The 18,984-nt window shown below is 34.3% G+C and overlaps 1 protein-coding gene across 3 annotated transcripts; it reads right to left on the bottom strand.

Annotated features, from left to right (window-relative positions):
• Window positions 1-18,984, bottom strand: c(2)M (crossover suppressor on 2 of Manheim). Of its 3 annotated transcripts, none has more exons than XM_073970929.1 (17): window positions 17,777-18,984; window positions 17,581-17,720; window positions 17,351-17,511; window positions 16,931-17,000; window positions 16,739-16,868; window positions 16,503-16,680; window positions 16,392-16,445; window positions 16,281-16,327; window positions 15,685-15,733; window positions 14,725-14,804; window positions 14,615-14,669; window positions 11,599-11,642; window positions 9,736-9,787; window positions 9,574-9,670; window positions 9,185-9,511; window positions 8,546-9,072; window positions 1-1,065 (listed from the first exon to the last, which is right to left on the bottom strand). In XM_073970929.1, the coding sequence occupies exons 2-17, from the start codon at window positions 17,718-17,720 to the stop codon at window positions 947-949; spliced, it is 2,130 nt and encodes a 709-aa protein (XP_073827030.1). In that variant the 5' UTR covers window positions 17,777-18,984; the 3' UTR covers window positions 1-946. The 3 variants fall into 3 exon arrangements, with proteins under 3 accessions (XP_073827030.1, XP_073827032.1, XP_073827031.1); XM_073970931.1 differs by having other exon boundaries at window positions 1-71; XM_073970930.1 differs by lacking the exon at window positions 16,392-16,445.

The following is an 18,984-nucleotide window of genomic DNA, read 5'->3' as shown; positions in this document are numbered from 1 at the left end:
TACATAGTTTTTCTTTTCCTTTATTGGGCGATATAACATTTGTATATCATAATTCATTTACTTTAACACAGCTTGAGAAGAAGAATAACATTTAAAGTGTTTGGAAAGTATTTAAAAATAAAAAAATATATATAACATACATATATGGTGGTATGTATAACAATGATGGTCTGTTCCAGAACTGCAAGAATCTACTAATTTTTATTATTTTATCCAATAACATAAAGGAAACAATTTTATCGTAGCAAAAATTAGTAGCTTCTTGCAGGTTCTGGAACAGAGCATGAATTTCCAACTTGGAATGTTAAAAAATTTCTTGTCGAAATATTTATTCAGAAATTTTGAATCTCATAAACCATAATATTGAGGTGGAATTACTCAAAACTGAAATTTCTATGAGAATTTTGTTCAGTATTAGTTGGAAACATTGAATAGATAAATGAAAAAAAGTGATATACAAAATATGAACATTTAGGTTTTTTTTTTCCTGTGCTAAGTAGGATAACAATAACAATTATGACCTGTTTCACTAAGACGATTTGAATTACTACTAAACTGAGTTTAGTAAACTCATGTTATTGTACAAAAATTGGTTTGATTGAAAATAAAAATGTAACAAATATTTTTTCGAAAACAGAAGATCGGTGGTAGTTCGAACGAATTAGAATTCGAAACGTCTTAGTGAACCAAGCCATTAGATTTAACATATTAACAGGGTCACGAAAAAATAGTCTTCTAGTTTTTAAGTTGCCGTTGCTCCTTCAAGGCGACCATTAAAATATTTCTACAATATCAACATTTTTTCGAAAGCAGTTGGTAAATTAAACTGGCTAAGAAAACTGACATATTGGGATTATAATATATACAAAAATATAAAAAATACAAAAAATATATGTTGGTATGTAAAGTATACAAAAGTCCAAGCAACTCGTTTTGCAGCAAGATTTTATATTTTCTTCTTTTTTTCGTTCATAATTTTTTTAGCTGCTTTGCCTAAAAGAATTTTGTCCATTTCAATGCTATTTTGGCGATGAGTAATAAAAACAAAACGGGATTTGGATAAAGCTAAAAATAGAGAATTGAAAATATTTAAAGGTTAGAATTACAATTTGTCATGACTTCCCAAAATAAAGATACATTTCATCTACTGGGCGCTTCTTTGTGAAGGGGAAGTGGATTTTTTTTTGAAAGGTGTTGAATCAGAGCTCGGGGTATGGGGATTTTCTCAGATGTGTACTTCGGCACGGAAAGTCTCTGATGGCAACTCACTTGGGATCGACCAGAGGTGACTCATTTATTGAATTTTTCAAGCAGCTCACTACTTCCGGTTTTAAATCAAGTATTCTCTGGTAAAATCACACAGACAACCGTCTGTGGATAGCTAAAGTGAGAAGGCTACGCGGCCTAGAGGGTTTGTTGGCAGCCCCAACACCAACACTAGGATCGGATGCTGTGACCCAATTGGCCCCACATCTTCCACATCTTAAACAAAACCAGTAAGGAAAGGATCAAAGTCGGGCGGGGCCGACTATATAATATGAATATGTAAAATATATATGGGAGCTAAATGCAAATCAGAACAGATTTCGATATCATTTTTCACATTTATTTGTAGACCAAATTCCGTCACATAGTCCAAATTTCATCAAATACCTCAAATCGGTCGAAAATATATATGGGAACTATATCCAAATCTGAACCGATTTCGATATAATTTGGCACACTTATTTCTAGGCCAAATCCCGGCAAATATTCCAAATTTTATTGAAATCGTACATATATAGCGCGTTTCGTGCATCAAATACCTAAAATCGGGCGAGAATATATATGGGAGCTATATACAAATCTGAACCGATTCCTATATAATTTAGCACACTTATTTCTTTCCCGGTAAACATTCCAAATTTTATTGAAATCGTACATATATAGCGCGTTTCGTGCAGCAAATACCGAAAATCGTCCGAGAATATCAGCCCAATTATGAACGGCATCTCACCGTGAGTTTTCTCTTTCTCGCCTCCTCCCCTATTATAAACATCATATCGCCGTGAGTGCTGTTATGTTCTCACTCTTCCCTTATTATAAACAACAAGAGGGTAAGCAAAACTCACGTTCGTGAAAAAATTAGCTATTACAAATGTAAAAAAAGTGAGAAAAAGAGGCAAATTTGTGCTGAAATTTCTCACTACCGAAATCAAAGTGAGTTGAACAAAAAAATTTAAGTGTGGTCATTTATTTTAAAAAAATACGAATATTTTGTATCTGTAATGATAATTAATTGTATTTTAGGTTGAAAGCAACAAAAAATAATTAGAAATTTTTTATGTTTTGAGGTTATTGTTGACCTTTGGACGCTTTTTTCTTTGGTTTTAATTTTGGCTTGAGGTCAACTTAAGAATTAAAATTTTTTTGTTTTTATTCTTATAAAAAGAAAGAAATATCATTGTTATTATAAATTTCTACCATATTGTTTATAGTTGCATAAAACAAATGTTCTTGTTTTTGAAAGCCAATCCCTGAGGATGACCATCAAAGATGGTTGAAATATTGGAAATGGAATAGATTCTACCTTATTGTGATAAGAGTTTCTTTATATTTTTAATCGCAACATGTTTTCGACAAAAACAAATATTAGGACATTTACCGCTAACATTTTTTCAGAGTTCTTTACGAATTCGGTCTGAATCTCTGAATTCTTTCAGAATTTGGTACAAAATTGGGTCTAACTTCAGTTCCAAGAATGGGATGTAACTATCCACTGAAGTTAAATGACTAGGTTTGGCATCGCACCTTTAAAAGACGAAGAGTGCTATGCATGGTGCTATCAACATTTGCCCTATAAGAATTTAGACGACTGCAATATCCCGAGTATAGTTGAGCAAAAACTACTCTGGTTTGTGGTGGACTTTATTCACACTATATTTGTTTACATTAGAAACTGCGACTATGTGAAAGCTATACAAACCTACTTGAAATGCTTGTTGAGCAAGGGGTTCTCTCCTGTATCGTTGGGCTTTCCTCTCTAGAAAGTGAAGATCATTCTTGATGGACCTAGTGTGTCGGGCCAACCTACTAGATGGTGATTGGGATGGCTCTCACGGTAACGCCCAAGCAAGTACTGTAACTAAAGCGTTCCCCGTTTTCAGGTATGGACAGATCAAAAAGGTGCATACTGTATAAAGCGGTTTACAAATATACAAGGACCCAATCTGGAGCAACCCATGTCTGCGATTGTTGTTCCTAGAGAGAGTAATGTACACGATTTGGAACCTTTCGGGTCGCAGTCTTGGAAAAAATGGGTGCTGGTGCTAAAAAGATGACATGTCCAATCAAATCAAATATCAAATATTTTGATGGAATATAAGTCCAGACCGTTGCCCCAAAAAGATCCAAACCATTTTGAGATCTTAATCACGTCATCGTCGATAACCCAGTGGAATGGTATCTACACCAAGCAATTTCCTGGAATAGTATTTTAAGTACCGGTTGTTATATGCCATGAACAAAAAAAAAATTGGAATTACAATTGAAATTTATTGAAATTGTATTTAAAATTCATTAAATTGGTTTAAGTGTTGAAGAAAGCATTAGGAATTATACTTAGCATTCATAGAATTGGTTCTTATACTGGAGAAAATATCGGATGTTTCACGAATTGTATTTACAATTCTTGGAATTGGCTAAATGCTGAACCTCATTTGAACCAATCATTGATCTCCTGTAATGTCCTAACATCGCTGGTACGGCTTCCACTCCATTTCCTTGGTATTCCTCAGAACTTGCCATTTCTGTTATCACCCAAAATGCAACATTAAACATTTACTTATTGTAGCCATTTAATGACGTTTTTAAACGACATTTGTTCACTTTTTTATGATTTTCCAATAAATTTCACGAATTCTTCAGTGTAAATAAACAATTTTCACATATCTGTCAAAACAAAAGAACAGCTGTTACAGATGTTGCCATGTTGTTTCAATGTTGTATTTTCTTTTACCAATATTCATGTTCTTTTACAGTGGATTTTTAATAACCGACATTTTTCTTGCTAGAAATGTTTATTAATTTGAAAATTTATTTACTTTTTATGCAAAAAATAAGAATTTAATAATCCCAAAGTTATTTGTGCAAAAAATGACGGTATGGTAACACAAATTATTATTTCAAGGGTTCACAAGTCGCGCCATTATTTTCCATTTTCCGACTTGTCAACCCTTGTTCACTTTTTGTGCTCCTCCCTGCCCAATCGTAATAGCTCGAGCAGGTGAAAGTGAACTGCAACTCACTTGTGAGTAGCTCCCTACGTGAAGATTCATAATCGCTATGTATATATGGGAGCTATATCCAAATTTGAACCGAATTCTATATAATTTGGCACACTTATTTCTAGACTAAATACCGTCGCACATACCAAATTTAATTGAAATCGTACATATATAGCGTGTTTCGTGCACCAAATGCCCTAAATCGGGCGAAAATATATATGTGGGCTATATCCAAATCTGGACCGATTTCTATATAATTTGGCAAACTTATTTTTAGACTAAATTCCGTCGCACATACCAAATTTCATTGAAATCGGGCATATATAGCGTGTTTCCTGCATGAAATGCCTTAAATCGGGCGAAGATATATATGGGGGCTATATCCAAATCTGAACCGATTTTTACCAAAATAAATAGCGTTCGTCCTGTGGCCAAAAAAACTATCTTCCCCAATTTTCATGCGAATCGGACAATAAATGCGACCTGTACTTTGTTTACAAAAATACATGGACAGACGGACATGCGAAAATCGACTCAGAAAGTTATTCTATGTATATCCCTAAAAGAACTCTGGGTCTATCTCGTTTCCTTTTGCATGTTACAAAGTAATGCACAAAGACAGAATACCCCTTACCACAAGGTGGTGTAGGGTATAAATATTGCAGAAACGTGAATCAGAGCTGTCTGTGGGTAGCCTCCGACAGACCAAACTTAACATGTCTCCTTAAACTTGGGGATCTCTTGGACCCTTGGTATGCTGGAGTTAGAAAAGTGACATCTAACGGAGAGAAATCTCTAAAGGATGTTGGCTCTTCGTTCCTTTGTATATGCGGATCCGTTTAATCCCCCGAGGACCAAAAATAGATCGGGATAGTTCTTCTTAAATAAACAGTTACTATGAGGAAGTAAAATGAAAATAAAAAAGTAACGGTGCAGGGCCTAAAAACTCAGTACTAAGACCACAAGCCATGCGACGTCAACATCAGGCGATTGTGATCCGGCTGTTTTAGATACGGATGTCTTGGCACCTACAGCTGTTCTTTCCAAAAGTACATTAAACATTATCGATAAAAAAGATGAAGACACGTCAAAGACAAATCGGTCTACGGCTGACAGGACCGAAGTTATGGGCGAGAACGACCTACACGAGACTCTTGAGACTATTGAATATAGCTTATAGCAACAAAATACTGGAAAGATATTTTCCAAAATTGCAGAACCGGAACATACTCCCACCCAATCTGACTCTAACCGACGACGAGCTGAAGACCACGCTGGGTGATCCCGACCAATTCTAGTACGGAAGATGAAAGCAACATGGAGGAATGGAGTATGGACTCAGGTTTTCAACTGTTCCAGCTAGTCCTATATCGGCAAATGCCGATAATGAACTTCAGGTGCCACTAGGACATTGACTATTGATGGGGAATCCAAGGAGACTCCAATAACAGTCAATGACTCTAAGGACAGCACTGCAACCTGCTGTGATGTATCTTCGCACATGCAAACTCAGGTACATGAGAAAATTGGAAAAAACTTATCCTAATGCACCTAGACCCGAGCTTCAGGTGGATAAGATCTTCCTTCCAGACCTTGTAGCTCAAGCAAAAGACTCTAAAGAAGCTGTTGCTACAAGCAAAAAGCTACTGCATCAAGCAACGTGGTCGAGTCAAATTCTTTTCCGAAGCCGAACCCAACCCATAAAGGAATTAAGAGGGCTAAATAACCTACCCTTAAACCAAACGACATCAGAAGAAGGAGTCTGCTCTAAGCCCGACACAAACCCGTAAGGAAACCTACTGTCTCAAGCACCGTGGTATAGTCAAATTCTGTTCCGAAGCAGAACCAAACCCAGAAAAGGGATGAAGAAGACTAAAGAACCTACAACTAACCCAACCGACATCCAAAAGTATATCAACTGACAAATGATCTAAGGAGTCAAAGGAAAGGCAAGGGTAGAACGAATGGACGGACAATAGGTTTTAGGAACTTCCACAGGCTGTAAAGACGTCAAAGTTGTTGGGTTGACGAAAAAGCATAAAATATGAAACGGTTTCGCTCTTTCGGTGGCCCTCAGCCTTATCCAAGAAGGGGGAAAAGCCCAGTACAGAGGAAAGACTTAAGGAAGAAATATCTAGCTGATTTAAGGATCCTGATTAGTGGTAGGCACGTTTTTTTTTTTTTTTGTAGGTAATAAACGATTTTGTCCATACTATTTCTTCCAGGCATAGAACAGGTTCGAATATGGACACTTCCATGTTGCAGTTTAAGAACAAATGTTCAATTGTTAAATATTTCAGGGGCTATTCCATAATTTTCACGATAAACTCAACCCAACCCATACCCAAACTCAACAGGGTATGTACGGCGTACACTGTATTCGACCAGCTGTGGCAAACTCCTCGTTCTTCGTAGGAGTTTCTTTGTTCATCGTACAAATTGTGAGGCTATCAACTTGATCGACCAAAGCTGTACTCCATTGAAAGCATTACCTGCCAGTATCTGAAGAAAGAAGACCATCCTAACGACTTAAAATACCACAGAATGTCAGTATCCATTGACAAGCTATAGGTTTGGCCCAAACAGAAAGCCTTTTAATAGCTTTGTTCCTTTACGTGGAAGAATCTTCAAGTTTTACCATTTTTTACTCCAAAAGTGTTCCATTACTTCAGACACCATACAATTTATCATTTTCAATTTCAATTTCAATTCAATTTATTTTCATAAATGGGAACCTAGCCCATAGGGCCAAGAGCGGTTCCAAAAGCTACAAAACATACACTACTCCAAAAGCTTAAATCTAACAATAAATTTAATTTGATAGTCTTAAAATTCATTAACAGGATGTAATTAAAGAAAATATGAAGATCTGTTTAGTAATCAGCTAAGCAATATTAGAAATAAGGAACATAAACAATCATAACAAAAATTTGTACTAGTCGAAAAATTATTAATCTTCAAAATCACTCCGATTGAAATGTTCAAATAACTTAATTTTATAACGGATTAAGGAGCCACTGAAGGTCTTAAGATCTTGCGGTAAACCATTGAACACACGGGCAACCCGTACCAAAAAGGATTTTTCCAAAAAAGGCGTCAAACGCGGTAAATGAATTTGTTTATTCCTCTCCGATCTACTAAAAACAAATAACTCTAAAACAGAGGAAGGGGCTTGGATTTGTATCACCTTAAAGAAAAACAACATGCACCTAATATTCAGAAAAACATCAAACGAACTACCAAGAAATTCTTCTACATACGAAGAAATATGATCACGACGTTTAAGCACAAAAACATAGCGCATGACCCTATTAAACAATAGCTTAAGCTTACGCAAAACTTTGCCACAACTTCCACCAACAACCTCAATACAATACAAAAAATGTGGCATTTTCAAAAGTAAAGGAACAGACCAAATGCTTTTGAAAGACCTTCTTAAGGCAGAAAAACGGAGTAGGTTGAATTTTTGGACTGGATTCGGATTGATCTGAATTTTTTTACCTCATACAGGGCTTGCAGTGCTGATCACGCCAATATATATATCATGGGCAGGAAGTCCATACTTCCCGAGATATAGTCTCATAAAATTCAAAAAAACCCTTGGTTTCGACGATAATTTTAGTTTGAATTGAAATTGAATATATAGCCGGCCTTCGGCCGTGGATTTAATATTTTCTCCTACAGACAGGAACAAATCACGGCTAATGAGAACAAAATTTTCCTTTAAATCGAAATTTTTTTTATCATCGATCCGAATCCAGTCCGTATATTCAACTTATGCCCGAAAAACCTTTAAAATCGTTTTACAAACAAAATACCTTTTAATGTTTTTCTTCAAGCAGAAGAGCTCTGAAATGTCTTTTATGGACAGAGGACCTTTCAAAGGTCTTCAATATACAAACGATAATCCAAGGAGTTCATATACAAAAAAATTAAAATTCGTTCCTTCTATTACAAGATACTTTCAATGGTTTTTTTCTGACAAAAGATTTAGCCCTAGAAAGCTTTTCAAAGGACATGCTTATCAAAGGATGTGTAAAGACAGATATTTTAAGAACCTTCTGTAGAGTATATTTTAAAGGTCTTCTTCCGAAAAAAGACCTTAAAAAGGTATTGTTCCCAGAATCTCATCCAATAGAAGACCTATTAAATGCGTTCTCGCCATAAAAAAACCTTTAAGGTTTTGTTCCTTTAGAAAACATTGAAGGCTTTCTGGCTTTTTTTCCTTTAAAATCATTCGAAATCTTTTATATGTGATAATTATAATAAAGAAAACTTACTCAATAACGATGCAAACGTCATTGCTTTATCAATACGATTTTTAGCAGAATGACAAAAATCATTGGCATCTATTTCTGCACCCGAATATTGCCATATCTCCAATAATTTCATCATTACATAAGATGGTCGCCATTTCTTGGAGGGAGTAGATTTCTCTAAATTTTCTTGCAAAATATTATCCATAGATTGACCGTCAATAGGCGTTATTTTCTTTTGATTTTCATCATCATCGTTGGCAACATTTAGATTTTCATTGAACACCACATAATTGCAGTTCTCATCAATCAATTGCATTTCATTGGATGTAATTAATTCATTTTGTTGAAGCTGTTGTCGTTGATGTTGCTTTTTATTAATTTTTTTCTTAGCATTTGACTTTTGCCACTTTGGATATATCTCAAAGGCCCAATCTTCTTTGTAGTATGGCTTTAATATATCACGTACTAGACTTAGATATTCCTGTTGAAATTTGCAGTTATCCAGTGGTAAAGATTTCTCTTTTAATTTGGCGGCAAAAAATAAAGTTCTAGAACGAAACGATATGAGCTTATTTTTCAGTAATAAACAAAAAATTTGTAAAATAATACAGTAAATCCAAGGTATGCTAAGTAAATGAAATTAAAAGTGTGCAGTTTTACCTCTTGTTAAAGCGTTTCAAAAGTTCCTTTGCAGTATGAACTTTTTTCATTTGAGATTTCTTGAAATTGTTCTTTGTGATGCCACGTAAATCCTTTGGGGGCTTCTTAATTTGATCAATCATTTCTTGTTCTTCCAATTTTATACATTGATCTATTATGGGAAGGAACCTTTTTGTCGATTTCTTATCATCAGCATCAAACTCATTTTTGACCCCGTTAACGATATTTAACATAGGAATATTCTCTTTATAGCTGGTGTCGAGTTCTGTTTTTATTTCAGGTTTTATATCTATTGATACATTATCCTTTATGTCCTTGTTGTTAGATCTAAAAGTTAGAAGAGAGAGTAGCTAATAAAACTACCAAAAAATAAATAAGTTATTACTAACCCTTCCAATGCATTTTTATATAAACGTTGGGGAGTTGCCATTAAATCATAATTGGTCATGTCATTATTTGCACTATACTCGTTATTTATAGTGGAATCTAAAGAAGGTAGATAATTTTTAAACAAATTTATTCATAAATTAAAATGGAGTCCTTCCTCTTACCATGATCGAATCTATTACGTTTTGAAGCTATAACATCTTCTTCATAATCACTCTGTAAATAGATTGAAAGTGGTTTATATATGGTCTGTTCCAGTACTGCAAGAATCTACTAATTTTTACTATTTTTTTCGATCTTCTTCTTTATTGCGTATTCGATTTTCGAATGTTAGCGATCATATTACAATTGTCAAAAAATTTCATATTTATTTTTTTTATAAATTATTAACAAAATAGGAAAATATATCTCTATTTCTCGCTATGCTTATTAAATTTTCGGCGTTCTGGAATTCTGTCCATTGCTGGATATTTTGAATCCATGACATCTCTTTTCTTCCTCTGGTACCTCTTCCTTCTATGTTTACTTGCAGTATTTCCTGGAGAATGGTGTATTTACGGTTTCGCATAATGTGCCCTAGATATGCTGTTTTCCGTTTTTTATGTTGTTTAATAATTCTCTTGTTGTATTCATTCTTCGCAATACTTCAATGTTTGGTACATGCAGGACCCATGGTATTTTTAGTGCTTGACGGTACACCCACATCTCAAATGCTTCGAGTCGTTTGATATCTGCCGCTTTTAACGTCCACACTTCGACTGAATATAGCAAGACTGGCCATATATACGATTTTATGAAACGATATATACGCTTCCTTAAAACCAAATTGAGTTTCTCCCATTTCCTTTTCACATTTCTCATATATTCTCTTCTGAATAATTTTAAGAAAAATTTTAAGAGCATGACTCATTAAACTAATGAGACGATAGTCATTGCATTTTTTGGCATGGGGTTTTTTTGGTAGTGTTATGAAGGTGGATTTTAGCCAATCCTGTAGGTATATACCAGTATCGTAGATGTAGTTGCTGTTATTTAGCATTTTTAATAATTCAATTGGAATTTCATCAGGCCCTGTAGCCTTTCCATCTCGAAGGGATTTTATTGCTGATTCTACTTCATTATTTGTGATGCTGTTTCCTGTCATATAATCTGATGCATTGTTAACGTAGCTTGATCTGTTATCATCCTTAAATAGTGTTTGGATATATTCTTTCCAGATATGTTTCTTTTCTGCAATTTCAAAGACCGGTTCATTGTTGTTATTGAAAAGGACAGAAGGATTTGTATTCCTATATTGTCCAGATGCTTCTTTCAATTTCTTATGCAGGTTGAAATCGTCATGTAGGCTCATAAGTCTTTCAATTTCCTGACATTGAGTATTTAGGTGATTATTTTTAGCATTACGTATCTCCCTTTGAATTTCTCTATTTAGTTCCCAGTATTTTTCGTAATCTTTATTTTTAAATGCTCTTCTTTCATCCATTAGCTGCAGGATTTCTTGAGTCATCCAAGTTTTGGTCTTTGGTTTTATAAAATTGCCTAGGGTGTTTCTGGCTATTGAGTTTATAGTATTCTTTACATTATTCCATATATTTTCTATATCTTCGCTGTAGACATTATTTAGCTCTGTATTTAGTTTTGTACATATATCCGATTTTAGTGTTTGGTTTTGAAGTTTTCCCAAGTCAAGTTTTTTACTTTGTGCCTTTTTAGAATGAGTTTTTAGTTTTATGCGTATTTTTGCCATTAAAAGGTTATGATCAGATGGTACATCAGCACTCGGATATGTTGTGGCCTTCCTAATTGATGAGCAGTGTGGCCTGTTGATAAGAATGAAGTCTATTTGGTTTCTAATGATGTTGCCAATTCTGTCCTGTGGAGATTTCCAAGATTTTTTCGATAACATAAAGGAAAAAATGTTATCGTAGTAAAAAATAGTAGCTTCTTGCAGGTTCTGGGACAGAGCAATACATAAATGTTTAATTGAAATAAAAAACAAATGTATAAATGATATGACAAAAACTTACCTTTCTTCTTTGTGCCTGTTTTCCCGAGAAAGAGGTATGAGAATCTAAAAAAAATGTAGAGTATTTTAATGTATGCTCTGTTCCAGAACCTGCAAGAAGCTACTATTTTTTACTACTATAACATGTTTTCCTTTATGTTATCGGAAAAAATAGTAAAGATTAGTAGATTCTTGCAGTACAGGAACAGACCAGTAATCACTAAATAATTATTGCTCTGTTCCAGAACCTGCGAGAAGCTACTATTTTTACTACGATAACATTTTTCCTTTATGTTATCGGAAAAAATAGTAAAAATTAGTAAATTCTTGCAGTACTGGAACAGACCATATATTTTGTAAACTTATATTGCAAAACAAGTAAAAAAGTCGAGGTAAAAAATGCGGAATAAAAAGACTGGTTTGAAAAGTTTTCTATGGTCCTCAGAATACTTCAAAAAGGCTTCTTTTTTCTATAGAAGTCACCAATAGATCTTTATTTGTCTATAAAAGACCTCAAGAGTGCTTCAAAAGCTATTTTGTTAAACATAGAAGACCTCGCAATGTATTCTGCTATCTGTAGGGTCTTCTTAATAGGTCTTCTGTTGTCTATAGAGACCTTCCGTTGTCGATGGAAGACCTCAAGATGTCTTCTGTTATCTGTTTAAAAGTTTTTCTATTGTCTACAGAAGACCTCCAGGGGTATTTTGTTGCCTATGGAAGACCTCAAGAGGCATTTCATTGTCTATGGAAGACCTCAAGAGTTATTCTGATGTCTTTAGAAGAGGTCTTCAGTTGTATATAGACGGCCTCCGAAGGTCTTCTGTCATCCATAAAACTCACGAGGTATTCTCTTCTCTATAGAAGAGTTCTTCTGTTGTCTATGAAAGATCCAAGAAGTCTCTAGTTGTCTATAGACGGCCTCAAGAGGTCTGTTAGACTTCAAGAGGTCTTCTGTTATCCATAGAAGAACTCACGAGATATTCTGTTTTCTATAGAAGACCTTATGAGGTGTTCTGTTGTCTATAGAAGTCTTCAAAAGATTTTCTGTTGTCTATAGAAAACCTGAATGGGGTACTCTTTTGACGATGGTAGACCTTAAGAGTATTTCTTTTGCCTGTGGAAGATCTCTTGAAGTCTTATGTTGTCTATAGCAGACCTTAAGGGGTCTGTTATGGCATAAGAAATAGAAAAATAGGAAGAGAATATCTATAGAAAACCTGAAGAGGTCCTCTTTTGACGATGGTAGACCTTAAGAGGATTTCTTTTGCCTGTGGAAGATCTCTTGAAGTCTTATGTTGTCTACAGCAGACCTCAAAGGGTTTCCTATGGCATAAGAAATAGAAAAGCAGTAAGGAAAGTATCAAAGTCGGGCGGGGCCGACTATATGATACCCTATACCACTGTGAATATTTATTTATTTATTCAATCCATATACTAATACAAAAGCCTTCAAGGCCAATAAATAGTATTAACAAAATATTAAATTCCGAGTAGATATATCTAATTCTTAAAATATAAATCGGAGCTATGTCCACATCTTAACCGATTTCAAAATAATTTGGCACATTTATTTCCAGACCGAATTCAGTCATACATTCCAAATATCATTGAAATCGGACTTATATTGCGTGTTTGGTGCAGCAAATACGTGAAATCGGGCGAAAATATATGTGGGAGCTATATCCGAATCTGAACCGATTTCGATAAAATTTAGCACATTTATTTCGAGACCGAATTTAGTCACACATTCCAAATTTCACCGAAATCGGAAATATATAGCGTGTTTGGTGCAGCAAATACGTAAAATCGGGCGAAAATATATATGGAAGCTATATCCAAATCTGAAGCGATTTCGATATTATTTGGCACATTTCTTTCTAGACCGAATTCAGTCACACATTCCAAATTTTAATCGAAATCGGAAATATATGGCGTGTTTGGTGCAGCAAATACGTAAAATCGGGGGAAAATATATATGGGAGCTTTATCCAAATCTGAACCGATTTTGATATTATTTGGCACATTTCTTTCTAGACCGAATTCAGTCACACATTCCAAATTTCATCGAAATCGGACATATATAACGTGTGTGGTACAGAAAATACGTGAAATCGGCCGAAAATATATATGGGAGCTATATCCAAATCTTAACCGATTACGATATAATTTGGCACTCTTATTTGTAGACCGAATTCAGTCACACATTCAAAATTTCATCAAAATTGGACGTATATAGCGTGTTTGGTGCAGCAAATACGTGAAATCGCGCGAAAATATATATGGGAGCTATATCTAAATTTTAACCGATTTTCACCAAAAGAAATAACGTTTTTCTAATGGCTAAAAAAATTGTAGTCCCCAATTTTCAGCCGAATCGGACAGAAAATGCGACCTGTACGTTGCAAACAAAAATACATGGACAGACCGACATTCATAAATCGACTCAGAAAGTGATTATATGTATATCCCTAAAAGGAACTATGGGTCTATTTCGTTTCCTTTTGTATGTTACATACAAATGCACAAAGACATAATACCCCTTACCACAGTGTGGTGTAGGGTATAAATAGGAAGAGAATGCCTTTTTGCTGCAAAATTTAAAAACAAAAAAAAAAAAAAAAAACGATCCACAAAAGGCTCTAAACTGCATTGCGTTTATATTTGTTGAAATGTACTTTTGTGAAAGATTTTGAAATTTTGTGTGAGTGGTACATCCAATTGCTTACTTCCTTCCAATCATCGAGTGCACAGTTTCAGAGACAAGTTTTGAATTTTTGCGTGGGAGATACCCGAAAGAGTTGACCGATATAGTCCATATTTGAACTTGATCTATCTACGTTGTGCAAAATATGGACCAAATTGGTTACTCCATCCAAGTTAAAGTATGCACCATTTTACAGAAAAAATGTTAAGGATGACCGAAAGGAATTGAAAAGGATTTGGTCCGAACATACTTGAGATCTAAAACCACCATTATTTCGTTGAGACACACAGCCCAAAGGCTGAGGGTATAAAAAGACAATTAGAAAACAACTTACTTGCAATAGCCTTATTTTGCGTGAACATATTTTGTTCGACATCTTTACAGGCATCCTAAAAATGTATCGTGTTAAAATCTGTTCTAAATGTTACTTTATGATTTACGTACCTTTGTTGGACGACACGGTGTAATAATAAAATCAGTATTCAGAGTATTTCCATCGGAATCTATACATTGTATAGGTGTTTCTAAAAACAAAGAAAACATTTTAAAACGAACATATCGCTCATTTACTCAAAGAGTGACACATCTCAAAAAAATCCAGTATGTATAGATATTATTGGAACAGCTCATGGCCCTATGGATACCGTATTTGTACAAAATAAATTTAATTAGCCCAATCATGAATATCAACTCCCCATGAGTACACATGTACATGTACACTGGCAGCCGCTGGTCGGAACGCTGATGTTGTGTGGTCTCGGGTCAATCCGGTACAGAAGAGAACCCACTGCCGTGAGATTGTAGTAGCCGCTTTCCTGCAACTGGAGATAGACCCAGATTGAACAGGAGAACGAACATACACTGCAGAGGGTTCTTACGTACCGGATTGACCCGAAACCAAAAGTGTTTCGGCCAGCGGCTGCCAACCCAGCATTATATGCTGCTACAACAACAACAAACATAATAATAATAAAACACTGTTACAACAACAACACTCCCCGTGAGTTTTCTCACTTTCTCTTTTAAGTTCAAACGGCAGAAAGACAAAACTCACGGTAAGTTTACATTCATGATTACTCTGAAAACATTATTACATAAACAAATAAAATAACTACTTGAACCCTATTCTGCAAAGAGCTAGCCAGATATCAATGCTACGTTTTTTTGGCAAGATTATGCATGATTTGAAGTGTTTCAGTGCTTCATAAACTCAAAAAAAAATTGTTTGTTAAATTATGCCAAAACCGTAGTAAATGAGCTGCAACTCGTTGAGTTTAAGAGATATGAGCAGGAAAGTTGACACAGGATAAAGTAGAAGTTGTAGAAATTGCTAAATCAGACAACACAACATTGTTTGAGCTGTGACACAACAATTATTATAAGGAATACAATGCAATATCTTACCACAACCGATTCTAGTTTCCTTTAAGTTAATACCGGAATCATAGATGCTCTAAAAATAATCAAATTATTACTAGACATCAGATTTTGCATATTTTTCAAATATTAAAATGGGAAATTTCTGATATTCTTACGTGATTTTAAATATATTTTGCAAAATTTTAAACATATTGTCGAAGAAATTAAAGTAGGAAGAAAATAAGCGCTAAAACATGTCGCAAGATAGTGGAACTGGTGCCGAAACGGTTGTAGAGTTTGATAATAGCGTGTAACAAGAATGTCATAGTTTGTGCTGTTATAGATTTTTGTCAATATCTAGAAGACCATTAAGCCTTTCGTTTTTGCAGATATTGGATATTAAACTATGCACAAACATACTATATAGACATACTCCACTTTTTGACCACATATTTGATGGTATTAAACGCATTTATTGACATTTTTCAAATTTTCTAATGCGGCAAAATACTTAATTGACCCAATGTAGGCATAAAAAATCGTGCAAAAATATTAAAACGTTTCTATTTAAAATTTGGAAAAAATATGCAAAATCCGATGTCAAATTATTACTTTCATTAGCATCGTAGCGTTTTACTTACCTTTCTTTTTAGTGGTGTCCTTTTCGTATTTGAAAAGACGTTGCTATCTGTAAAAGATTTTTAAAAATATATTTTGGCATTTCTTTACTTATCTGAGGAAATATTTGTTACCTTTGGAAGTGTTATTTAAACTCTGACTATGGATCAAATTTATTTCATTTCCTCCTAACAAAACAAATCGCATAAACTTAGTTTCAATATTCTTTTACAAGTTCAACTTACCTCGACAACCAGAACAATTGAAAAAAGCTACTATATCTTCATTAGTGGCATTACCAAAACCATCATCGTTGTCTAATTCTGCTATGCCATAGGTGGTTGTAATTTCACGTATAGTTATTTCGCGTATTTGAAATTGGCTTGAATAGTGTCTTTTTTGGCTAGGTACATCAGAAGATACCTTAAAAATAATAACATGCATGTTTGTAAAAATTATTTATCTTAAAATAAGTTAATACCTTGTCAACATCTTGTACTTGGGATATTTCTACTAATTCATCTAACATTTGTGAATAATTTACGCCAGAGTTATTCAGGAATCCATTTGACTGAGTTATGGTAAGTCTACGTTTCTTGATAGCTTTTTGGCTGTTATATTTCATAAAAAAATTAATACGGAAAATTTCACATGTTAAATATTACTAATTTACCTGTTCTTCTTATTTGTCAAGCTTGCTGTCTCATATTTGCTGCTTCGAATTACCAAGTCTTCCGATAACTCTGTGAAACGGAAAAGAAGATATTTATAGTTAGTATTAAAAGATTTTACTCGCGGCAGTTCTTAGTTTGAATTACCGAAAAATTGTATAGTTCTAATTGGTATTAGTCCTTAATACCAATTAGAACTATACAATTTTGCGGTAATTCTCTGTTGCTGTCTTGTCAAAGCGCATTCGACAACTTGAGGTTAGGGATTACATTCGACCTATCTTTCTTCTTTCCTGAACATAACTATATAAATATACATATCTATCTTCCAGCCGTTATATAGGTCTCATTATTATGGGAGGTAGGTAAACCCAACTTAAAAACTGTACAAACACAATTATCTCTTCAAATGTAATACTCACTGTATAAGTTATTGACTTGTTGCTGATAGATTTTTAGTGTCCCATACAAGAGGTTAGAACAAACACGGAATGGTATAACTGTAGATTCTTTAGCGGCATTAATACTGCTGTTTTGGGACTCTTGATCTTGATATTTTTGCAAACTCAATTGTAAAGAGGAGCTGAAAAGGTATTATCAATTACATTAACAAATTATTTTATTTTGATGTTTTCCCGACGTCAAAAATTACCATGTTTGTGCAATATTTACAGAATCAATATCAGTTTTGCAATATTTTGTTAACGCCTGTATACCACCCGTTCCGACCAACCAAGGTAAGCCGTATTTATCGTTCTTGCCAAGAGCTATTAGAGAACGGTCAAAAGCCATCTGAAAGAAAGGTTTTTTAAAGTTAAATGTTATAAAACAAAACAAAAAATTGTTACCTTTGTTTTTGTTGGCAAATTTAACAGCCTCTTCGCAAAACGGGCGGTAAATTTAAAGCGACTCTTCTTCTAGTGAAATTGTCGGGTACTATAGATTGATTTGTGGTTTACGATTTATTAAAAAATATATCGATATTTTGATGCGAAGTCAAGGCACTAGAGCTGGCAAACTATCGATATTCCCAACATTAGATATTTTTGTTATTTCATACTCTTGTGCCAGACACTGAAAATAACACATGAACATTTTTTAGCTTTTAGGAGAGAGCGGAGGCGAAGGAGCTCCCTTTCTCCCTTCTTACCCATAAGCTCAAAACATTTTCATGAAATTTTTCATAGTCTGGCACAAGACATATCAAAAAATCGATGGCTGTCGATATTATCGTTAATTTGTGGTTTAATAGGAAATGTTATGCTTGGTTTACATTCGGCGTCGTTTCGTGATTTCGAAGGCGTTTCGTGATTTTATCATGATTTCGCATACAAAATTGAAATCGTCTCATTTCGTGATTTCAGCGAAAACAACATCGAAATCACAGTACTCATGATATACAACCCTGTTTTTGCCTAAAATAGTACCAAAAGTTGCAACACTTTTCACGTATCACAATAAACAAGGTAGATGGTCAATTGCTGCAACAAAAAATTTTATTATCAAAATGTGTAAACAATGTGAAAAAAATATTAAGCTACTTTGTAACAATGATTTTTGCGGAATTGTCAAAAATTGCTTTCCGATACAAATTTCTTAAAAAATACGGGAACGGAAAAATGACGGAAATTGCAAAAACTCTAGCAGAAATGTCAAAATCAACGTATCAGCTATCATATTCAGATGCCAATAAACATGCTGCTAGTTTCTACTATGCCAAATTGGTGTAGCAGAAAACACGAGAAGATGGTGTTTGTTATTCAGCGCTATTTTCGTTTAAAGAGAAGTGCAAGTTTGCTAGATTTCGGAGTACGGGAACGCATTTTTAGCACGTTCTGAACACAACCAAAAATTATTATTATTAGCTGTGTCTTTTTACGTGATAATTTGTAATAATTATTACGAAATGTTACTAAATGCTGTCTTTTTACACAAAAGTTCAGTAAAAGAGAGCGAAGTGAGAGAACAATTTTGACAGTTGTTTGCTGAGAAATTGCTAAAAGTTGCTGAAAGAAATTTTCCCAGCAACATTTAGCAAATTCGATCAGCTGTTTTT

This window comes from Musca autumnalis, unplaced genomic scaffold (assembly GCF_047663935.1).
Source record: "Musca autumnalis isolate F117 unplaced genomic scaffold, ASM4766393v1 scaffold_2, whole genome shotgun sequence".
NCBI lineage: Eukaryota > Metazoa > Arthropoda > Insecta > Diptera > Muscidae > Musca > Musca autumnalis.
Note: the sequence above shows the minus strand (reverse complement) of the source record. Positions and strands in the feature narration are given on the sequence as shown.